Raw genomic sequence first — 24,682 nt, 5'->3', positions numbered from 1 at the left:
TCTCTCTCTCTCTCTCTCTCTCTCTCTCTCTCTCTCTCTCTCTCTCTGTCTCTCTCTCTTTTTGGTGAGGCAGTCAGGGTTAAGTGACTTGCCCAGGGTCACACAGCTAGTAAGTGTCAAGTGTCCGAAGCCGGATTTAAACTCAGGTCCTTCCTCCTGACTCCAAGGCCAAAGCTCTATCCACTGGGCCACCTAGCTGCCACCTGCCTTCTCTCTTTAAGAATCCTTAACTGACCCCCCTTAATGCTAGTGCCTTCCCTCTGATGATTATCTTGAATATCCTCCATTAGACAGAGCTTCTTGAGAGCAGGGACTGTCTTTGGCCTTTCTTTGTATACCTAGCACTTAGCACAGTACCTGGCAGATAGTAGCTACTTAATGAATTCTTATCGACTGTTTGACTAACTCTGAGAGATGGTAAGAAGTTAACAAAAATAGTCTTAGGGCTGGTGACTGGAAGACTACTAATGGAACCTGTATTTGAGGTTTTTTTTTTCAAACCAGGGGTTTTAATGCAAATGCATTAAAAACAGATATGGAATGGGGGTTGGGACAGTGAGGTGAGAGGGAGGGGGTCTCTGGCACTGATTGGAAAACTAGAACACTGTTGTTTACTTGGAAGGCTACATGAGAAACCCAGCAAGCTGAGGCCTGTGTGGGAAAAACTTTGCTATTCCCCAGAAGGGCACCTCCACCAGTAGAGCAAGCAGTCAGGGCCTAGCAGCATTGATTTGGGAATTCCAGGAGAGAGGCAGAGGGAGAGATAGTATCCTGGGGATCCATCAATTTGTATACAAATAGGTCTCCCATGAACAACAGAATAATTACCTATTTCTATTCCATATGGTAGTAATGGACTTTGACATTGTTACCAAGGGACCCTCAAGGTATAGAACTGAGGAACCATGAAGTCCAAGGAGGTTGGAGATGGAGAGGAGGGTTCATTTAAAGCAGGGATTCTTGAACTTTTTTGTGCTTCAAATCCCTTTGGCAGTCAGGTGAGGCCTGTATCAAAATCATTTTTTAAGTGCATAAAATAGAGAAAATGGCATTACAAAAGAAGCCAGTGATATTGAAGTATAGTTATCAAAAAAAATTTTTAAGTTCACCAGGTTAAGAACTTCTTCTGATCAAAGGATAGTCAGTCCCTCTGATTCAAAGGGTCACAGGATTTGAACTCTTTAAATCAAAGACATGATACAAATTTGAGGTATGGAGTTACCTGTAATTACTACTAACCCATTGTTTTTATGCTCTGCTGATTCACTGACAAGGTTGCTAGCTGAGAACAGCTACTAACCACTTTTTTGCAGTCAAATTGGTGTTGATCTGAGGACCAAGCCTATGGTGTTGTATAATATGTCACTACAGGATGTCTTGGCCACTGTAGCCTATAACTGAGGCTGACAATAATGGGTGTGAAGAGAAAGTAGTGCTAGAGCTGGTGGTCCCTTAGCAACCTTGTCAGTTAATCAGCAGAACATAATAACAATGGTAAGAGTAAGAAATACTCAGATTGATACCTTCAGAGTAAAGGTGGCAGTTTAAATTAATAGAATTTCAGAGTTGAAAGTTACCTTAAAGAATGTCATATAGCTCTTCTGGCCAGTTATTTTCTGATTTTGTAAATGGTTCATACTATGCCGCACTGATCTTCCCTCCTCAGTGAGTTTGAATAGAGGAAAGTTTTGTTGAGTCTTTAAAAAACAAACTGCCAGGGAGAGAAAGCAGTGACTTGCTAGAGCTCTCCCCCAAACCCCTCCAAATACCTACAAAAAATGGCTCTAAACAAATTCTAAAGCAGAAGAACCCACAAAAAAACAGAGTAAAACAAATTTCCAGCCCAAGACAACCTGGATGGCTGATTGGAAAGGTATATCACGCCAGGCGGGGAGAGGAACACAGACTTCTCAACCCATGAATGCCAAAGACAACTTAGAAGGTCAGTGGGAAAAGTCTGTTACTCCGGGGAGAGAAGAAGCTAGATCTCAGCCGCCCCGAGGGCAGCGGCTGGCTTCTGAGCTTCTGGCCCACAGACTGAGGGGGAATCGAGTGGCTGATCAGAGGGGGATTGCAAGGATCTCTTTGCCAGGGCTGAGGCAGGAATCTCATGCTTTGCCCGTGCTTGGATCTGGGTCACAGTTCTGAGAGGTGGTCCTGGGGCGAGGAGGAGCACTGGCGTGGTGGAGCTTGTTGTGGCAGTGGAGAGGAAACACCTCGCCCCTTATCATAGCACCTTGGAAGAACTGATACTTTTCAGGTCCCTAGAAGTATCTCTGAAAACAACTGTACAAACCCCCAAAGCTTGGGACAGTACATTCTCTACATTGGAAACAGACTCTTACCTTAACAAAGAGTTTAAAACTCAAGTAATTGGTTGGGATCATGAGCAAGCAGCGCAAAAAGAATCAGAGTATATTATCTTACCTTGGTGACAAAGAAGATCAAAACATACAACCAGAAGAAGAAAACAAAGTCAAAGCTCCTACATCCAAAATTTCCAACAAAAATATGAATCAGTCCCAGGCCTTGGAAGAGCTCAAAAAAGATTTTGAGAAGCAAGTAAGAGAAGTAGAGGAAAAATGGGAAGAGAAATGAGAGTGATGCAAGAAAATCACGAAAAGCAAGTTAACAGCTTGCTAAAGGAGACGCAAAAAAATACTGAAGAAAATAACACCTTAAAAAATAGCCTAACCCAAATGGCAAAAGAGGTCCAAAAAGCCAATGAAGAAAAGAATGCCCTAAAGAGCAAAATTGGACAAATGGAAAAGAAAGTCCAAAAGATTACTGAAGAAAATACTTCCTTAAAAATTAGAATAGAGCAATTGGAAGCTAGTGACTTTATGAGAAATCAAGACACTGTAAAACAAATCCAAAAGAATGAAAAATTAGAAAACAATGTGAAATATCTCATTGGAAAAACAACTGACCTGGAAAATAGATACAGGAGAGAGAATTTAAAAATTATTGGACTATCTGAAAGCCATGATCAAAAAAAGAGCCTAGACATCATCTTTCAAGAAATTATCAAGGAAAGTTGCCCTGATATTTTAGAACCAGAGGGCAAAATAGAAAAAAAAAAAAAGAAAAAAAAAAACAGCCATAATTAGCATTAAAGTATGGAAGGCTAGGGAATCTGAGAAAGGGCTAGGTAGGACAAAAATACAGGACTTGTGAGGAATAATAGTCTCTCTTTTTTCGTTCCTTTAGGAAGAAAAAACCTGACTCCTTTTTCTGTCTTGCATAGTAGTAATGGCTAATATCTCTATGGTATTTTAAGGTTTGCAAAGGATTTTACATACATCATTTCATTTGATCCTTATAACAACACTTTGAGGTGTGTACCACAGAGATAATCATTCTAACTTTACAAATGAAGAAAAAAAAGTTTAGAAAGGATCAATAACACTTGTCTGTGGTCCCAGAGCCAGGAAGTACCAGAAATAAGATCCTGGCCCAGGTCTTTGCACTACATCATGCTACCACATTCTTGCATACACAGATTAACAATTTAGAGAGTCTCTTTCTTACTAAACCCTTGGGAAACCAGAAAGTCTCTTACATAGGCACTCTTTCCAGTATGGGAGCAGTAATTTCTTCCTTTCTTCCTTTCTTCCTATAATGAATGTACCATTTCTCTTTACTGTTCAAGCCCCTGTTATACTACAATTTTAGAAAGCTCTTGGGAGCAGCAGTAGAATGATACCTTCATTTCTGGGCCACAACTATTCTTCAAAGGACCCTTTCTGACCTCACACTAAGGCTACTATTGGTAAGGTCTGATTTTTGAAATATAACTAAAGCTCACAGTGTCAAAACTAAAGTTTAAGTCTGGATAACAGATCAGTTTCTTGAGGCAGTTAGGTGGCTCAGTAGATAGAGCACCAGGCTTGGAATCAGGAAGACCTGAGATCAGATCTGGTCTCAATAACTTATTTAGTTATGTGACCATGGGCAAGTCACTTAAGTCTTCTATGTGCCTCAGTTTTCTCATCTGTAAAATGGGGGGAAAATAGCACCTACTTCCCAGGGTTTTTGTGAGGATCAAATGAAATAATAATTGTAAAAGTGCTTGGCACAATGCCTGTCACATAGTAAGTCCTATATAAATGTTAGCTATCATTATTATAATTGGTTTTTGTTAGTATTATTCTTATTATACCAATTTGCTTTCTTTTTCCTTGACCTTCTTGCAATTATTCTGAAAGTTCTGCCATTTGAGAAATAGTCCATACTAGGAAAGGTGATAAGTATACTTAAAATATGTTTTCTCTCAGCTCTAGTTGCTCAGCTTCCTAATTGATCCATAGTTGTGACTCCCCTAGGATGGAAAAGGAGGTATTAAGTTGTTGTTGAGTCATCTTTCAGTTGTGTCTGACTCTTCATGACCCGTTTTGGAGTTTTCTTGGCAAGGATACTGGAGTGGCTTGCCATTTTCTTCTCCAGCTCATTTTATGGATGAGGAAACTGAGGCTAATAAGGCTAAGTGACTTGTCCAGAGTCACACAGCTATTAAGTATCTGAGGCCAGATTTGAACTCAGGAAGAAGAGTCTTCCTGACTGCAGGCCCAGTATCACCTAGTTGGGTATAACTTCACTGAATAATCTGAACTAATCTTCTGAACTCCAGTGTTCTGATTAGAATATAGGTTATTAATCTTTGGAGCAGCTAGGTGGTACAGTGGATAGAGCACTGGGATTGGAGTCAGGAAGACACATCTTCATGAGATCAAATCTGGCCTCAGACATTTACTAGGTGTGTAACCCTGGGCAAGTACTTAACCTGGTTTGCCTCACTTTCCTCATCTGGAAAGAGCTGGAGAAGGAAATGGGAAACCACTTCAGTATCCTTTGCCAAGAAAACCCCAAGTAGGGTCAAAAAGAGTTGGACATGACTGAACAACAGCAACTATAAATCTTTGTGGAGGTTTTCCCTGGCCTCTTCCTGTTTCAAATTGAATGATAAAATACTGATGTGAGTGAAAATGGAGGCTAGCCCTACTAGATTTTGAAAGAATAAGACTAGAATTAATAGTATAGTTAGTAGGTTAGTTATAAGGATTAAATTTAGGGTGGCTAGAATAATAACATCAATGCCCATTTCTAGGGCCTACCCAGAGAGGTGTATTACGTGATTGTTGTCCTGTTGTCAGAAAGCTGCAAACATTCACTTTGCCCCTGCCCTTGTTGACTTCATCATGTGACTTTCACTGTCATCACTGAAGAGTAATAAATATCTCTCTGGCACATAGGGCCCTCTATCTGGGAAATCCCAATCTCAGTGCCAGAGAAAAGAGAAACAGGCATGGAGAGAGAGAGAGAGAGAGAGAGAGAGAGAGAGAGAGAGAGAGAGAGAATGAATCAGGAGTCTTGCTGGAGCCACAGAAGCCTTTGGATTATCCCACAATGTGGTGCTGGATCTTCCTTCTCCTTTGCCAAAATATGAGAACTACAGAATAATGTGTGGGCAGGGGAACACTTGGCCTATATACATTTAATACTCAGATCTGCTTATGTCACTTTCCTGCTTAAAAACCTTCAGTGGCTCCCCATAAAGTGCAAACTTGTACAACTGGCATTGAAGTTTCTCCTTAATTTGACCTCATAGTGCTTTTCCAGCCTTATTTCATACTATTCCACTTTGTTTACTCTATGTTCTAGACAAACTGGACCTACCTGTTTCTCAATCTTGTTCTGCTAACTCCTACCTTAGTCTGTTCAAATAGGTCATCTCCCATGTCTGGAATGCATTCCCATCAGTGCTTACTGAGATCTTTCTCTTACTTCAAGACCCAGCAGAGGTGCCATCTTTTTTCTTTTCTTGATGTCGCTCCCTGTCCCTCCCCCCTTTAAAGAGATCTCATTCTTTTCAAATTTTCTTACAGTACTTCATCTGGATCTCTTTTTTAGTCATCATTATGCTCATTACATATTTATTAAACTATAAGATCCTTGAGGACGGACACAGTGTCCTTTCTTATCTTTGTATTTGTCCCCAGTGCAATGCTACGTACACAGTGTACTTAACAAATAATATTGGTTGAGTTGAAGTGACCAAAGAACTAATCCCTGATAAGTCAGGCTCCCTACACTAGTTATTCAAGATGATCAGGGCATTCCTGCTTTATGCTTGCATTCTAGTTTTAGTGAAAAGAAGACTGAGTTTGTAGTAAAATACCTAAGTTGAATCCCAGTTTTGCTATTTCCCAACCTGTGTGACCTTGGCAAGTTCTTCTCTTCCTCTTCAACCCCCCCCAGCCTGCTGCTGTTTCCTCTGCTGTAAAATGAAGAAGTTGGGCTAGTTGATCTCTAAGCTTCTTTTCAGCTCTAAATCTTATGAATTCATGAATGAATATCCTTCGTAAAATGGTTATAAAAACTATCTATTGTTGGGAGTAACACTGAATTGAGATTAACATCCTTAAGTACTCTCAGCAAGAGAAGGGGTGTTTGTAGTCATATAATAGTGTTGAATTGCACAGAATCATTTATATGGTGTGGTTGGTCAAATGATATCCCCTGAAATGTAAATATATACAGTAAAATCTTGATAAGGAAGATATAAGTCTTGCTGTAAATTTTGTCTGTAATTGTAGCACCAGGTTTTGTGGCTGAACTTCCCAAGGTCCAATCTTTAAAGGTTAGGAATGTACCTTTCAAGTCTTAGTTTCCTTTAATGTTATATCACTCTATTATCTGTGAATTTATCAAAGCCTTTTTTTACCCACTCCTTGGGGTAACATCGAATATATCTAATACCTTCACTATGAACAATTACTTCTCTTTATTTGTTAATCTTTAAGCATAGAGAGTGCTGCCTCCTAGTTCTAATATTCTAGATTTGGTTAATAAGGTCATATTCAACCTGTTCATTCTTCTTATAATTTTACAGATTTATATTCTATCTATTCTCTTTTGCTTTCTGGGCTAAAAAAGTTAGTTTGTTTTCATGATGAATGCAGTTAACCTATAAAGTAGGCATTAACTCCTCCCCCCAATCAATGTTCATGCAAAGTATCTTTTCCAAAGTCTTTTCTAACAATAATAACAATTCACATATGTGTGTGTACACACACACATATACACACAGGCTCTTTATGCATAACAGCCCTGTGAGGTAGGTTTTAGAAGTGAGAAGTAGTACTTTTTTACAGATGAAGAAAAATCTTCAGCATGCCTTGTTTTATCCCCTTAGTAACAGTAGAAAGCAGGTAGGGCAGTTATCCTTTTTTCTCTCTTAAGAGAGAATACCTCTAGGTTTTTCTTTCCTGTTGATTTCTGGGTTTACAGTTTCTTCTGAAATTCAACATCACCTTTCCTGGGGACTAGGCTTCAGCTACCCTGAGTGATACCCCCAACGTCTGCCAGCATAACCTTTCTGATCTTTTGTGCTTTGTGTCTCCCCACAGCCTTATGTGTCCGTGGCTCAGCAGATGGCACCACCTAGTCCAAGCAGCAACAACATCAGTGGCAGCAGTGGGGGTGGTGGAGGTGACCAGCTGAGCAAAACCAATCTCTACATCCGAGGGCTGCAACCAGGCACCACAGACCAGGACCTAGTCAAGCTCTGTCAGCCGTAAGTTAGGGCACCATGTGGGCAGGTTCCCATGGGCAGTGAGACATGGGAAAATTCCTGCTTCCTGCCAGATATCCTTACTCTGAAGTGCTACAGTTCTTTGCCTCTTTTTCATTCCTTCTTGAATCTCAATTTTGCTCCTCCCACAGAAATCACAAACCTCCATTATACTCTTTTGAGTCTAGAGGAAACGGGGAAGGGGTGGGGTGCTGATTTTTGAAGCCCAGTCTATGAGTCTTTTTTCCAATATCTTCCCCAAACTGGGAGCCTCAGTGAAAAGATTTTTCTCACCCTATAGTCTTGAATGAGAAAACTAGCCTTTGGGTCTTATTTATTTTTCTACTGACTGGAGGGCATTTGAGGAGGTTAGACAAAATTAGAGACTCCGAGCTAGTTGTAGGCTTGGAGCCTGCTGATTGAGAGCTTCGCTTGCCAGAGAAGCATTGATTTGGAAGGAAAAAAGGAGTAGAGAAAGAAAGGAAAGATTGGTGGAATCAAAAATGGAGACTGTCATTCTCTGGCTGCCCCCGAGGTCCCTCCGAGGTTTTGCAAAGTAACTCTGAGTCGTGAGGTGGGTGGTAGCCTCAACTCACCCCTGGCAGGAATGCTGGAAGAATCATAAGAGCTCAGAAATGCCCTGTTTGGTTTCACTTGGAAGGAAAACATACGTTTCAAATCAGGAATTTGAAAGGAGTTGGGGTACAGGGAGAGTGGAATGGAAAAGGTAGACGGAGGGTGAATAGTAGGAGTGTACAGAAAGAAGGCAACAGAAGAACCTTAGGTGACTGACTCACAGAACCCATCATGGAATTTGAGAGATGGAAGAGACCTCAGGAGCCATCTAGCTTAATCTGGATGTGAAATACCCCCCCCCCACTGTAACCTGCCCAATAAGTGATCATGCAGCCTCTGATTGAAGACTCCTAAAGAGGGGGAGCCCACTGCCTCTCTGAGCTGCTCCTTCTGCTTGCTGACAGCTCTGGTTATTAGGAAGGTTTGCCTGAATCAAGCCTGAATTTGCTCCTTTGCAGCTTCCATCCATTGCTTCTGATTCTGGCCTCTGGAGTCAAATACACATCTGATCCTTCCTTCATGTGGCCACCTTTCAAATGCTTGAACACATGCCAGAATAAAAGAGATGGATTTCCTGATGGCAAGATGACCAAAAGTTCTGCCTCAGGGACACAGGTCAGAACATCCAGTGTCAGTGGCCCTTAAAAACTCAGGTTATGACTCCTTACCTCTCACTAATAATAGCAGTCTATTATAGGTCAAGCACATTTGCTCCAGAGACTGTTCCATTCTTATAAATAGTACAGGTGGGGGGGGGGGGAATAGGAGGGGATCCAGAGATGAACTTAGCACAAAAAGGGATTGGGGAACAGGCCTTTTAGAAAAAAAAACTACTTTGTACTCACCCATTTTAGTACTCAGTGGGCCATAAACCTCACCCACCACCCTTCCATTATGCTATGCACTTTTACATTCTCAGTGCTGTAACATACTATGTTGTAAAAATCCTGGGCTCATCTTTGCCCCTCCCAAAGGGCAGGAAGAAAACAACTTTCCATATCACCATGACTTAATGTCCCTAACGCTTTGCAGACACACACACACACACACACACACACACACACACACACACACACACACACACACACACGTTTTCATATTCTCTTGGAAAAGCTGTGTATGGAATGGAAGTAAGAAACCAAAAAAAGTTATGTATTTTCTTGTATTTCTGTTTCTCAATATATTTTATTGATGCCATTTGCCTTCACATCATAGTCATTTCAGTGCCCCTTCCATCCCAGTTTGAATCTTCCCTTACGATGAATCAAAACAATTAAGTAAAAACATCTGACACTGACCACATCTAACAATGTATGTAATATTCTGTCTTACTTGTTCCTGTCTCTTTGGTTTGAGGAGGGAAGTATGTTTTGTCTGTTTTCTGGGACCTTTCTTGGTTTTTCAGAAATTCAGTTGAATTTCCCTCATGTTTTCTGACCCTCTTATTCATTTTTTCTTATTACTTGAGGTGATTGACTATTCAATAATAATATTCGCTCTGGACTTTTAGAGACATTAGACTGAAGGAATTGGGCTCTAGACAGATAATAAGGAGGGGAAGACTGACAATAGCAGGTAGACTGGAGCCTGGGAAAATGAACAAGGTGTTGTCTTTCTCTAGCCTTATTTGCCAGTCCAATAGACTTTTTAGCCATTAACCTTCTTGCCCTTTCTTTAACATTTAACACTGTTGACTACCCCTTTCTTTTTTTGTTTTCTTTTCACTCTGCTTCCATGACACTGATCTTTTGGTTCTGCTATCTGACCTTTCTTTTACCTTGTTGTCTTCCTTCACTGGTTCATCTTTTTGCTACCCTTTCAGTGTGACTGTATCCCAAAGCTCAGTCCTTAGCAAATTTGACTTCAATTGTTACCTGATTGACTTCTGAGTTTACATATACAGCCCCAATCACTCCCTTAAGATTCAGTCCCACATTTCTAACTGCCTGGCTGTATATCTTCACTGATACCTCAAACTCAGCATGTCTAAAATTCAATTCATCTTCTCCCCATTATCTTATCCCAAATTGCTTCTTCTCCTATTTTGTTAATTCTACTGTTATCTAGGCTTGAAACCTTGAAGTAATCTTCAATTCTTCATTTCCCTCACCCCTCATATCCTGTTTATTCCATCTTCTAAGCATCTCATGTTGCTATCAAGAAGAGATTAATGAAGAGGAGAGCTACATTCATGTGATCAACTCTCCTCATTCAGTCCCTTGTTACCTCTCACGTGGTCTGTTTTAATAGCTTCCTAATTGGTCTCTCTACCTCCACTCTTTTTTCACCCAATCTCTCTTCCACACAGCTGCCAAAATGATCTCCTAAAACATAGGTCTGATTATATCACTGTCCTGCTCAAAAACTTTCAGTGGCTTCCCATTGCCTATGAAGTAAGATACACAATCTTTAGCCTGATTTTTTTTTAAGAGACTTAACAAAATAGCTTCAACCTATCTTTCCAGCCTTATTTCAGTCTATTCACCTTCATGTACTTTTTATTTTAGACAATTAATTAATTTATTTCCAATCTTATAATTCTTTCCCCACTGCCATACATTTTTGTAGACCATTCCATATATACCCAGGAACATAACCCTCTACATCTTTGTTGAAACGATTTTCCTTTCACGGCCATAGCTTAGGTGCCTTCTCTTCCATGAGTCCATCCCTAGTCTAGCCTAACTTCCCTTGCTGAACGTCATTTCTTACTACAACGTGGTTGATATTTTACCCTTCACCTTTATAGTCTCAGTCCCAAGCCCCAGTGCCTTACACACAGTAGACATTTTTATTAATAAATGTTGAATTAGAAGGATTTCCTGTCCTTGTCCCTGTTGTTTCAATGACAGTATCCCTCACTTGTAGGTAAATTAGAACCTAACCTCAGGTTGGAAAGGAAGTAATATGGAGATTGGAACTATAGATCTTAGTTCTCTTAGCAGGAATCCTTTAAGGAGGAAGCACCATTGGCGCAACTCTAACCAGATCCACTGGAAATTCTTGGCTCAAAAGCTCCTGCCCCACCCGAGGCTCTGTGTGGGACAGCGGCATCTTCTGTCTGTAGCCTGACTTCTTTTGTGTCCCTCCCAGCTGCTTGCAGTCGGGAGACCACTCAAGTGTTTTGGTAGTTGAGGGGCTGGGATTGCCCCAAATATCCCCATTTTCAATCTAATGGCCAGCCTCTGCCTTCTGGGCTCCATTTGTCTCCCTCTTCTTTACCTCCTCCCTACTCCCCAGAAACAGAAGCCCCATTGAAGGAATCAACTTGGGCCTGAGAAGCCAAAGAATAATTGAGTCCTCTGTCCCTTCTCCAGGGCCTGGGGGAAGGGTGGGAAACATGCTTGATCAGGGTCACATTCCCTAAACTGTCCCTGCATTTTCTCTTCCGCTGGATTTGTGACCCCTGCTCTGCCTTTTTAAGATTCCTTCCTCCATCTTTTGGAATATACAAGAATATTTAGGTTAGGGGAAGTTCTATAGGGCTGCTAATGCACCTCAGTCCTGAATCCTATACACTCCCCTCTGGGCTGTGGGAATTAGTAACCTAGGAGTCTGGGAGACCCTGAAGCAGATAGTAGGGCCTTTGGAAAAAGGTGAAAGTTGAGATCCTGGGGCAGAGGTGGGGTAAGCCGGACTGGCTGGAGGCAAGGTCAGCTGAGGGGCAGTCATTTGGAATTCCTGGTGTCTGAACTGGTGCCACTGGGCCTTGAAGATCAATCAATCAACAAACATTTAAATGGCTACCTAGTGCCAGGTGTTGTGATCTATGGTAGAAATACAAAGACAAAAGGGAAACAGGAGGTTCCGTTCTTCAGGAGTTGTGTGTGGGGTGGGGAGATAGCTGTACATAGTGGTCCATTTACAGGTATGTTCAAAATAAATACCAGGTAATTTGGGTGGGGAAGACACTAAGCAGCTGGGGAAATGAAGAAAAGTGGTACTTGAGTTGATTCTAAAACTAGAGGTCCTCTTCAATGTAAGGAAGGACTACGTTCTAAGTATAGAAACGGCCAATACAAAGACATGTAGAGAGGAAACAGGGTGTCATCCATGAAGAATTGTCAGAAGGCCAATTTGACTTTACGATAAAGTAATGTATAAACAGACTGGAAAGGTAGGTCGGGGTCAGGTTGTGAAGAGCTCTAAATACCAGACCAAGGAGTGTGAGAATGTGGATATGCTGTGGCCCAAGCTAGATGAGCAGCTTCAAGGCCTTTGTATCAAGCACCTGGCAGAGTGGATGCTTAATGCTTGTAGACTGACTGATTGGTTTTCTAGGAGCTGTAGCTTCCCTCCCCAATCTTATAATCCCCCATTGTGTAGATGGTATCTGATTTCATTCACAAGGTCTCTCTTAAGGGTATGGAGAGATATGGTGATGTTGGTAGTTAATTTCTTCTCCATGTTGGAGATTGCTACTTGGAACCAATAGGGGAGACCTGCACAACTTGGCAGTAGGTAGCGGCCAAAATTAAAATAGGCTAAACTTCTTCGGGCTGCAGATAGGTTTTTAGTGGCTCACTTTCCAAGTAAGGGTGTAAGTAACGATTAAACTCTTTTGCAAATAAACTATATTTTTAAAAAGAGAAATTTCAATAATATCAGTTAATTACACTTATTACTTAAGATTTTTATTTATCATGAAATAGCTCCTCTCAGACTAGAGACAGACTGATGATGGTTGGTTGCCAATGGTTACATGGCAAACAAGAGCAAGTGCACAGTGGCAACCCACCTGCCAAGTTACATGACCAGCACAGTAGTGACTATTAGAAGGTGGGTTAAGCGGGGCACAGACAAAGCACTGTTACATCTTTACTTTCTTTTATATCCTCTACATTTTTTGAGGGCTGCCTGGAAATCCTTAGGTGGGCTGAAAGCAGCCCTATGGCTATATGTTGTGCAAGCCTGCAATGGGGAGAACAGTTGTCCTCATAAGTATTATGCTTGGAATGGGAGGTAGGGTGGACTCATTTACCTATCTCAGTGCTCAGAGTTTACTCCTGTTCTTGCCCCCAAATAATTACTTTGCTTTTCTTCCCTCCCCTTTTCCTACCTAGATATGGCAAAATTGTTTCTACTAAGGCCATATTGGACAAGACAACAAACAAATGCAAAGGTGAGAAGACAGACCGTCTTTGGGGGTAGGTAGTTTTTTTAAAGTGGTTGTCTCCTTGTACATTTCCTTTGCCCCTAGATTAGCAAGCACAGTGCCAGCAAATTAGTTTCGCCTGCCAGTCTTTTAGAACTGATTGATAGTCCCTAGAATTCTTGATGGTCATATTGCTTTAGCTATGAATGCCATCATGGTTACTCAGGCATAGTAGACTTTGAATATATACTACACAGAAACTTCCTTGGGTTTATTTCTTGCCCATGTTTTTTTCTGAATTTGGTGGTAGAAGTGGGCAGGGGCATGTGAATTAAAACTTAGCCTAGCAACTTAATTTTCTTTTGTGACTATAAAGTAGGTATGTGTATCTGGAAGCAAATACTATTCCTGATAGTAACTCAGTTGTGTTTAGATGAATTGGGCTGGGTTTGGGAAACTGAAAGGAAAAAAGTATTGATCATCAGGGCTACCATAGTAGGTGGTCTGTTGCTTGCTCTTGCCGTTGAGAAGCTATATTCCCAACATGGCTGATATTTCAGGGATGTGACAGGGTAACTAGAAGGGAAACCCCTCCCAATTGTAGTTATTGGGTAGAACTCCTGAAATTTTTAGTTCCAGGCAGAAAGGAGTAAAGGGTTGGAGGAGAAGACATGTAGTTAATCCTGTCATACATTGTTAGAAATCTCCAAGGGTTTATAGAATCTCTGGAGAGCATTTGAAATCTTCAGTTTTCCTTCCTTTCTACCATTTGTACTATATAACTAACTCTTCCTCAGCCCCCTGAAAAGCCTCTCCTACCTGCCTAATGTCCCCTTTACAGTTAATGTGGTCCCCTTTTTCTAGGCTATGGCTTTGTAGATTTTGACAGTCCTTCAGCTGCACAGAAAGCTGTGACTGCGCTTAAGGCCAGCGGGGTACAGGCACAGATGGCAAAGGTAAGGGGATTTCCTTATTCTCGGCACCTCCCACCTCTCTAGGGGCTTGGATAGCCCAGGGGATAGTCTCAAGCTCAAAGTTTTCAGAGAACTCAAAGAACCCTGACTGAGTACGGCTCATGCCAGTGCCCTCAGTTTTCTGGGTGAGGCCCCACCTGCTTGGCTGGTAGGAAGGAGGCTGACTTTATGGATAATACAGACAAGTTATGAGGAACAGAAATTCAGTTCCACCAAGGGTCTAGACCCCCAATTCATAAAGCCACACTCCTCTCACTACCACTTTCTATTAGGCTAGGGGACCGATGACCTGAAGCCCTTTCCCTGCTGTGCCTCTGGTGTCTTGCAGAGGTTTTGCAATTCTTCTGAAGCCTGTTGTACTATTAGGTGCTAATGTTCTTCACTCTCACTCCTCCCTCTCAACATTGTTCCCTCTGAGTTTGGGGTAACCATTGCAGGAGATTGAGGGAGTCAGGAAACATCTCTTTCTCTGATCTCTTCCATAACCTGACCAGGAAATGCTCTTTTCTACTAGGCTGTGGGCCCTGGGGTCTTTTCTTTTTTTCTCCTTGGTAGAGAATTTTGTCTTTGCAATGCTTATTGTTAGGTGGAGGCCTAACTTCTGCTCTGTGAATTAAAGGAAAAGGAAGCCTTGAAGGCAAAGATAGGAGAAAGTCTTAAACTGAGGGTGTTCCGGGGCCCTGGGCAAGCTGGCTAACTGCCAAGGTTCTTGGGATTAGACCTTTATGTAGAGAGGGCCGTGCCTATACCCTACCCCTGGGAAAAGCCCTCAGAAAGGCTCTCCAACTTCTGCTGTCTGGAGAGTGGCTGTAAGAGGCTCTGGGAGCTGTCCAGAATGAAGCCAGGTTATGCCTTAGTGTAGTCCCTGGCACATGACCCTTCTTTTTTCTTTCCTCTCTTTGCCCTCCCTTCATCAGAAAGTGAATGTGCATTCCTGCTAAGAGGGATTCTGCTATGGCCGGAAGATGGGGGAGGGGGAGTTCTTAAAACAGTCCAGCCTGAACAGGTGTTTCAGGAGTCTCCTGCCTCTTGGGACTGTCTGCAAAGGAGTACAGAGCCTGGTGCCCTGCCTGGCTCCTAAAGGAGCAGTCATAAACTTCACTGGTGTCGCTAATACCAATGAATTGAGATCTGAATTAGAAACAATGGGTAGTCTCCTCCTTTCATCATTATTCCAGGATAGAGCTAGTAGCTGGGAAGTGGGGAGGGAGGAATGGTTATAAATACCTCCTTGTGTTTGCATCTTGTTTTTTCCTGAAATGTGGGTGGGGGGGGGGGGGAGGAGAATGCCTTACCTATTGTCACATTTATGCTTTCATAGCAACAGGAGCAGGACCCTACAAATTTATACATCTCAAACCTCCCAGTGACTATGGATGAGCAGGAGTTGGAGGGGATGTTGAAGCCTTTTGGGCAAGTCATTTCTACTCGAATTCTTCGAGACACAAGTGGGACCAGTCGAGGGGTTGGCTTTGCAAGGTAAGAGGCCCTGAGAGCAGACAGTGTGGAAAGTCTGTTGTCAACCTGACCCTTCCTAAAGGCACTGGGAATTCAGGAACAAGCAGGGGCCTAAGCCCTTGATTCAGAAATACTTGATGGCAATTTTAATTTTTATTCATGTATATTTATTTTATAATCACTCACATATTTGCATCACTCTTTTTGGTCCTGACCTGTGATTTGATAGGCATAAAGAACTCCTGGTGATTGAACTCCCTCTACCAGTGCAGAGAGGCAATTGTTTTTTAACTTAGAGTCTTAAATAATTGCTTGGGGTAGAAGTGAAGTGACTTGGCCAGAGTCATGTCACCTGTTTGTGTCAGAGGCGGGATATGAGCCCAGGCTTTGAGGTTTTGTTTCCTCTGCCTAGCTGCCACTTTTAGCCCCTTAAGGTTTATAAATCATTTTCTTCATGACTACCTTGTGAAGTAGGTATGTCAGATTTCATCACAAAAATGTTTTGGCTCCTAACCTTCCCCCAACTGCTTCCTATTTCTCTGTCATGTACCTCTTTTTCCCAGGCTTAGAAACAGTTCTGGTGACTTCTGCATAGGTGCCTGTTGTTCAGCCTGGTCCCTATTGAGTCCTTCAGCCCTGTATTGAAGAAGAATAGAACGCTTCCCTGCATGTTGAGTCTTGTTCACATGACATGCTGTGTGATGTTTAACAGCACCAGGGTCCGGTCACTGATCTCTCTTGTCCTGAAATGTCATCTCCCTAGAAATATCCAATTCTGTGCTCTTCCATCTCCTACCTTACCAGAAAGGTCCCTAGATTTTGATCTACATATTCAGATAGAAAATATGTTAGAGTTTTGTTTTAACATAGTAGGAGAACTTTATAGTTTTAAAAGTATGTTCACATTTATTTCATTTAGTCCTCAAAATCCTGTGAGATGGAGTGAGATATGTATTACCCCTGTTTTACAAATGAAGAAACTGAGACTCAGAGATTTAAAGAATCAGAATAGCTATTAAGAGGTAGAGTTAAGACTAGAACATGGGTCTTTATATTCTTTTTTTTTCTTTTTTTTTTGCAAGGCAATCAAGGTTAATTGACTTGCCCAGGGTCACACAACTAGTAGGAATGAAATGTCTGAGGCCAAATTTGAACTCAGGTCCTCCTGACTCCAGGCCCAGTGCTCTATCCACTGCACCACCTAGCTGCCCTGGGTCTTTATATTCTTAAATCATCTGTTTCATCACATTGGAAAGATTTTGCTTCTCCCACTTCCTAGAATATGTAGAACTTCTGCGATTATGACTGGTTACATTTGAGACAGACTAGACGCTTAGGAACGCCTGCTCTTAGAGAATTTGGGCTGTACATTTACAGTCAGAGAAGCCAAAACCTAACCATTCCCTCCTGTCCTCTGTAGGATGGAGTCCACAGAGAAGTGTGAAGCCATCATCACTCACTTTAATGGCAAATACATTAAGACACCCCCTGGAGTACCAGGTAATGGAGATAAGGTTTGGGGTTGAGAGGTCCATGGGGAACTCATTCCACAGTAAGATAGAAGCAGAGTTGTACGTGGGTAAAGATGGGGCAGAACTCAACTTCCTGTCCACTTTTCTTCTGGCAGCCCCATCTGATCCTTTGCTCTGCAAATTTGCTGATGGTGGACAAAAGAAACGCCAGAACCAGGGGAAATATGTGCAGAATGGCCGGTCTTGGCCGAGAGATGGTGATGTGGTAAGTAGGGTAGGAGGCTTATAGGAATGCAGGAGTAACATGAAGACAGTAAAGTAGGATGGAAGATCTGTTAACTTGATTTCTGAGATACCTGATATCAACCCAAAGTCCTAACAGATAACAGGCATCCCCTTGAGGGAGAATGGCTGCTTAACTCCAGGGCTTTTGTAGAAGATCCTCTGCTTTTGAAACAGTAACAAAGCTTCTACTCAATACAACCTCTGAGGCTAAGATGCAACAGAGCACGGATTGATTCTCTGCTGCTTGTGCTAATTTTAGCCTGACCATCAACACCAAGAAAGCAGAAGTTCTCCACCAGCCAGCACTGCACTACACCATCCATACATGGAGCCATTGGTTACTGCAAATGGAGAAATTTTGAACACTATGGATAAGTTCACTTACTTTGGCAATATACTTTCCAGGAAAGTCCACATAAATGATGAGGTTGATGTACTCAGTGCCAGAGCTAGCACAGTGTTTGGAAGGCTCCAAAAGAAAGTGTGAGAGATAGGAGGTATTAGGCTGCCTACCAAACTGAAGGTCTACAGAGCCATTTTGCTGACCTCTTTGTTGTATGCCTGTGAAACCTGGACAGTCTACCAGTACCATGCCAGCAAACTGAATCACTTCCATTTGAATTGTCTTAGGAAGATTCTGAAGATCACCTGGCAAGATAATGTACTGGACACTGAGGTCCTCTGTCAACCTGAACTGCTAAGCATTCAAACTCTGCTGTAGAGAGTGCAACTCCAATGGGTTGGCCACATTGTTCGAATGCCAAGGGTACGTTTGCCTAAAAGGTTATTTTGTGGAGAACTCAGACAAGGCAAGCACTTACTTGGAGGTCAGAAGAAGCGGTCCGAGGATTTCTGAAGAACTTTACCAAGGTTTCTCTGAAGAACTTTAGTATCTATTGTGAGACACGAGAGACTCTAATATAGGATCATCCAGCATGGCGAGCCCACATCGAAGAGGGCACTGTGTTCTGTAAGTGAAGCAGAATTGCAGTAGCTCAAAAGAATTGAGAGATGCACAAATTTGGAGCCGTCTCCACTCTAAATGTTCCAAAATTTGTGCCTGGCCTATGGTAGAAGCCTTCTGAGCTCATGTTGGATTAATCAGCCACAGTTGGGCACACTGTACCTTGACTCCATTATAATGATGTCATTTAGGTCCTCTTTGAGTATGAAGGACAAACAACAGACTATCTGCCATTGGGCTTGCTCAGGCCTCATCTTAGGGAAAGCCTTAATCCAGACTTTCCAATTTTGACTGTCTTAATCATTTGGAAACGAAAGGTTTCTTGTGCCTATAGAATCTGAGTATTTTCCTGCTCCTCACCCAAACACTCCCAAGGTAATCTGTGTGCTTTTCTCTCACAGGGTGGCATGGCACTGACCTATGACCCCACCACAGCTCTACAGAATGGGTAAGTCCTCATCAGGATTCCATGCTATGACTGTGACATTCAGGGGCAGGATTTGAACTAAGAGCTCACATACAGAATGGAGAAATAGAGACATTTTCGTTAAAAACCGATGTAAATCAGGGCTGTGTGCTATCGCTTTTAATTTTATGTAATCTTAATAAATATATTAGCTGATGTTTGTAAAGTGCTTTAAAGTTTATTTATTTTCCTCCTCACAGCTTTGTGAAGTCAGGTAGTAGCAGGATAGGAGTATCTCATTTTATAGAGGAGACAAATGAAACTTAGAAAGCTTAAATGACTTGTAGAGTCCCCTCTAGTGAGCTTCCCTCCAGAATGAGGTAGGGGTCCCTGTCTTCTGACTCCTAATTCTCTCTAGTACACCATGCCTGCCTCTTAGAAATGTTAGCAATTCAATAAGGCATGAAAAAGAAACTACTGGAAAAAGGATGGCCAGGGTAGAAGTTAAAATATCTCTATTTGCAAATGACATGATGGGATAAGTATTTGGAAGATCTGAGAAATTTAAGGGTAAAAAAATGAGGTGATTATTACCTCTATCTAGGTAACAGTATACAAGATAAATCCACAAAGAAATTTGCATTTCCATATATCACAAACAAAAATAAAAAAACCTGGTAGAGAAATACCATTTACAGTTATGACAGAGGGCCAAATATTTTTTCAAGATGACTAAGACATATGAGAGACCTATACAGAGACAAATTTGAGAGATTTTGTTGAATATAAATTAGAAAGAACTTAACAATTACAGGGATAATCATCCCCACCACATACACGCACATATACATATATATGTGTATATATATATGTGTGTGTGTGTGTGTGTGTGTGTGTGTGTGTGTGTGTGTGTGTGTGGTTAGGTATAACCAAAATACTTCCCTTATTAGTTTATAGATTTTATTCTACTATCAGTTGAAATACCAAAGGGCTATTTTACACAATTAGAAAAATCCAACACAAAATTAATTATAGAAAAATAGACAGAAATATCAAGAGGTACTGTGGAAAAATATTTATGTAGAATTTGTCCTACAAGCTTTCAAGATAAAGTGTTAAATGGTCACTGTAAAATAGAAAAATAAATCATTGGAATAGAAAAAAATCCATAAATAGAACCTAGTCTATCATTATTATTAATGTTTGATAGAGCCTGCAAATATGACTTTGGGCAAGTCCCTTACTTAACCTCTTTGGGTTTATTTTATTCACCTGTACAACGAAAGGGTCAGATGAGATAGCGTCTGAGGTGTCCCTTCCAGTTCTTGAGTCTGTGGTTATGTAAGTTAGGAGAAGGATTCATTCAATTTTTAAAATTTAGGAAATTTGGGTAATAGTATTATGGAGCAATTCTGATAACTTTCATTGCAGACCTCACATCCTCCAGTTGAATTAATACTCTAAATTATTTCTTGAAACTGAAAGAAAATTGTTTATCTCATTTGTGAAAAGGAAAAATTTTCTCTTGAACAAATGGAAGAAATTATTGGTGACAAAATTGATGTATCTTATTATATAAAAATATTTTTAATTGTTTATTTTTCATTATGTTTTGCATGACAAACTCAAGGAATGTTAAATGCCAACTATGTGTGAGACAGCTTTTAAAATGGCGCATCCTCTGCTGTCAGGGTTGAGAGGGGATATGGTTTGATACAAGGAAGACTATAGTAAGGGCAAAGGAGAATTTTTGAATTTTTTTTTTTGAAGGGAGGGTGGAACTGCATCAAGAAAGGGTCTGTAAAGAAGTAGCATCTGAACTGGGCCTTTAAGGAAGGAAGGCACTTGAACAGGTGGAGTAGAGGATGGAGTCTATGCCAAGCACTGAGGAGCAGAGATGGGTGGAGAATAAGGCCTTAGAGAGGCTAGGACAAGTATGAGAGATGGAGAGAAGTTCAGTTTGGCTGGAATTTGGAATAGTTGTAATATGTGATGGTTGTGCAGTAAGAAATGTTGAGGTAGGCAGGTTGGACCCTTGAATGCCAATGTGTTTAAACTTTTTTCTATAGGCAGTGAAGAACTGCTTAGGATTTTTGAGTAGGTGAATGGACATGATCATGCTAGTGCATCATAAAAATTCCTTAGGCATGGAAAATAGAAGGGAGAGGTAATGGATAAGATGGAGAAGGATGACTTAACAGGAAGAGCAGTGGTTGAGGAGGTGGGCATGCAGAAGGAAATGTGAGGGATATTGCAGTTGGAAACAAAAAAACTTGGCTACTGATGTGATGTCTGGGGTTGAGGGAGAGAGAAGAGTCAAAGATGATTAAGAGTAACTGGGAAAGTGGTGGGGCCATTCACAGAGGAGGGGAAGTTAGTGAGGGTGGCAGATTTTTTCCCCCACTTAATAGTATTTTATTTTATTTTTTCAATTACATGTAAAGATAGTTTTCAATATTCACTTTTATAAGATTATGAGTTCCATATTTTTCTCTCTCACACCTCCCCTCCCCAAGACAGCAAGCAATCTGATATAGGTTACACATGTACAATCATGTTAATCATACTTCCACATTAGTCACATTGTAAAAGAAGAATCAGAACAAAGGGGAAAACCGTGAGAAAGAAAAAACAAACAAACAAACAAAAACCAAAAAAAGTGAAAATAGTTTTCTTCAATCTGCATTCAGACTCCGTAGTTCTTTCTCTGGATGTGAATAGCATTTTCCATCATGAGTCTTTTGGAATTGTCTTGGATTGTTGTATTATTGAGAAGAGCCAAGTCTATCATGGTTAATCATCACACAATGTTGATATTACTATGTACAATGTTCTTCTGGTTCTGCTCACCTCACTTAGCATCAGTTCATTTAAGTTCAAGTTTTTCTGAAGTCTGTCTGCTCATCATTTCTTATAGCACAATAGTATTCCATTACATTCACATACCTCGTGAATACCATTCACACAATTTGTTCAGCCATTCCTCAATTGATGGGCATCCCCTCAATTTCCAATTCTTGAGAGTGGCAGATTTTTAAAGGAAAGTGTGATTAATTGAGTTTCAAGGTACCATCACATCATCCAGGGGAAATATCTGGCAGATAGAAGTATGATATTGTGCTATAGAGAGATTTTCTAAATAAAAAGAAAAATGTATTCGTGGTAGATATAGCTAATATTTACAAAGAACTGATACAAAACTAGAAAGAAAATAGTAACCCTTCTCTAGTGGAGAAATGGTTCAAGGACATGAACTTGTAGTCACTGTATTTTGTGATTTTGGTAATTTTTTTATGTTATAAGGAAACTTGATTTGCGGTGAGGGAGTCCAGAATGACTATGAGGTAAAGAGAAAAGGCATCTTTTTTTTTTTTTTAAATGGCAGGACTACAAGGAAACAGGCACACCTGGGTAGGATGAGATAGTGGGAATCACCAAAATTAACTATGGGACCCTTTATCCCATGGTTACCTCTAACCCTTTTATCTAGTATGACTCTTTCCTACAGGTTTTATACAGCATCACCCTACAGCATCACCCCCAACAGGATGATTGCCCAGACCACACTATCCCCCTATCTTCCATCTCCTGTATCTTCATATCAGGTAAAAGCATCATCATAAGGGAGGGAATATGCATTCTCTTTTGTTTAACATGGTGGTTTAGGTGAAAAGGGTGCTTCTTTTTTTCTTTTTTTGGTGAGGCAGTTGGGGTTAACACAGGGTCACACAGCTAATAAGTATCAAGTGTCTGAGGCCGGATTTGAACTCAGGTCCTCCTGACTCCAAGGCCGGAGCTCTATCCACTGTGCTACCTAGCTTCCCATAAGGGTGCTTATTCTTAATGCCTTTGTTATCTAAGTCCAGTTTTTATTAGACTGTTGACCCTGGCTTTGCCAACATTTAGTTTCAGGGGCTAGGCCGGGCCCAGTAGGCAATTACCTCGATTACATTTTCCTTTTCCCCAATACGGGGTGGCTCAGACATCTCCATTCTCTGTAGGTTCACAGCCCATCTTGGATGCACCACCAGTCATACCTCATGCCGCCTGCAGTGAGTGTCTCTAGTCTTTCCTGCAAGGGGCGGGGTGAGGGGGGTGGGGGAGGCATTACCCTGAGGAAGGTGGCAAAAACTAAAACGTTCCTAGCCAGGTAGCCTTACCTCTCCTCGTTCAGCCAGACAATGGAGTCAAGGGAATCTCTTCTTACAGCACTGCTTGACGCTCACCTTTCTCACTTCCTGCCACGTAACAGGGCTTTTTTGTGTTCTCCAGGGGCCATTATTAGCCTTCATTTCAGGCTGGTCACTGGTCCTGAGACTGAAGACTTTGAAGCTAACCTTGTCCCTGTTCTTTCCTGTCTTCCTGTTTATTCCCCAAGGGCGCAGTCCTGACCCCAGGGATGGACCACACCATTTCCATCCAGCCTGCCTCAATGATGGGACCTCTCACTCAGCAACTGGGCCACCTTTCCCTCAGCAGCACGAGCACGGTAAAGCCATGGATAACTGAGGGTGGGGGGATGGACAATCACTTTAATATGAAAATTTCCGGGGATCTCTTAGACTCCCTACAATCTATGTAATTATGTATAAAAATGCTCAACACATGGTTTTTCATTAGAATAGAACCCGTGATTATGTGAGTGGGTCAGAGGCATCCCATTAGGTATAAAATATCCATCTGCCTCTTCATCATTATTCCTTCCATTATCTCCTTCAACCAAGTCCTGCCTCATGAAGTTGTACAGGCAGGCAGAAATATGATACTTCCTAAGTTTCTGCAGGTTGTCTAGAAATCCTTACAAGAAGAAGAAAAATTCTTGCATTTTTATGCCATTTCATTCTGGAAAGGTGCCAATTTGCACAACAAAGCTCAGGGTTAGAGAGCACAATGAATGAGCCAGGGTTGGTAGATGGGAAAGGCCTGGGTAGCTGAAAGGCCAGAGGGGGGGATGGGGAAAGAAGAAGAGGCTCCTCCATCCTCTTGATGTTTTCCTCCTCCTAGTATATGCCCACAGCTGCAGCTATGCAAGGAGCTTATATCCCCCAGTACACGCCTGTGCCTTCTTCCAGTGTTCCTGTTGAAGTAAGAGCTTTGTGATTTCTTTAGGGCTATGGGGGAGGCATGCAGGAATGTAAGAAAGACCTAGTCCCTGCACTCTTTGAGCTGCTGGACCCCTCATCTTCCTCACAGCTTTTTGCCAATAATCATGGCCTAGATGTTGATTATATAGACTTGTTAGCCTTGGGGGTGGAAGGAGGGTGGTGGTAAGGAGAGCAGGCTGCTCCATATTTGGGGGGTGAAATACTAGAGTTTGGGTGCATGTTAGTCTGTGGGAGGGTAGGGGCAGGGGAGGATGACCTCATTGCCTTGGTTATGATACAGGAGAACAGTGGCCAGCAAAGTCAAGTAGCGGTGGACCCTCCCTCCGATCATGCGGCCTATTCCTTCCAGTACAGCAAGTAACAGTGGGTAAGAGCCACATGGTGAGGGCAGGAGGGCCAGAGTTGGGGGGAGAGAGAGCTTATTAGAGGAGGTCCCAAGACCCAGGCAGTCTAGTGTTTCACAGTTGTCTGTTTCCCACCTATCCTTGCCACGTGGGTCATCTAGGTCTTGCGTGTGCTTGGCTCTTTCCAGCTCTGATGGGTTGGAAGTAGTTGGGGGCAGAAAATGAGGGATCAAGGTGTAGACTGGCCAACTCCAAGAAGGACTGACCATCATTATTATGAAAGACTGATATGTTTTACAGATGGGCCCAGGCCTGAGAGGACATCTCTGCTCTCATGCCCCACCTCTATCCCGCATCACTGGTGGAACCTGGGGTTACAAAGCCACCTTTCCTTTGTGCTGCATTCAAGGAGTTCAGATTTTTTTTCTTT

At 41.8% G+C, this 24,682-nt stretch overlaps 1 protein-coding gene across 5 annotated transcripts in view; it reads left to right on the top strand.

Annotated features, from left to right (window-relative positions):
- RBMS2 (RNA binding motif single stranded interacting protein 2) overlaps positions 1-24,682 on the top strand; it is a 44,113-nt gene extending 19,431 nt beyond the window's left edge. For 4 of the 5 annotated variants that reach the window (XM_027854946.1, XM_027854944.1, XM_027854948.1 and 1 more), the window contains 13 exons: positions 7,410-7,576; positions 13,213-13,271; positions 14,109-14,200; positions 15,540-15,697; positions 17,097-17,176; positions 17,304-17,413; positions 18,799-18,845; positions 22,312-22,408; positions 22,805-22,855; positions 23,182-23,292; positions 23,808-23,888; positions 24,189-24,275; positions 24,553-24,682. In XM_027854946.1, the coding sequence (XP_027710747.1) occupies positions 7,434-7,576; positions 13,213-13,271; positions 14,109-14,200; positions 15,540-15,697; positions 17,097-17,176; positions 17,304-17,413; positions 18,799-18,845; positions 22,312-22,408; positions 22,805-22,855; positions 23,182-23,292; positions 23,808-23,888; positions 24,189-24,269 (1,110 nt within the window). In that variant the 5' untranslated portion in view covers positions 7,410-7,433 and the 3' untranslated portion in view covers positions 24,270-24,275; positions 24,553-24,682. Of the gene's footprint in view, positions 1-7,409; positions 7,577-13,212; positions 13,297-14,108; positions 14,201-15,539; positions 15,698-17,096; positions 17,177-17,303; positions 17,414-18,798; positions 18,846-22,311; positions 22,409-22,804; positions 22,856-23,181; positions 23,293-23,807; positions 23,889-24,188; positions 24,276-24,552 lie in introns of those variants that run through there. The other variant, XM_027854947.1, reaches the window with a different exon arrangement.

The sequence above is a fragment of the Vombatus ursinus genome, unplaced genomic scaffold (genome assembly GCF_900497805.2).
Source record: "Vombatus ursinus unplaced genomic scaffold, bare-nosed wombat genome assembly UNPS02010769.1, whole genome shotgun sequence".
NCBI lineage: Eukaryota > Metazoa > Chordata > Mammalia > Diprotodontia > Vombatidae > Vombatus > Vombatus ursinus.
Note: the sequence above shows the minus strand (reverse complement) of the source record. Positions and strands in the feature narration are given on the sequence as shown.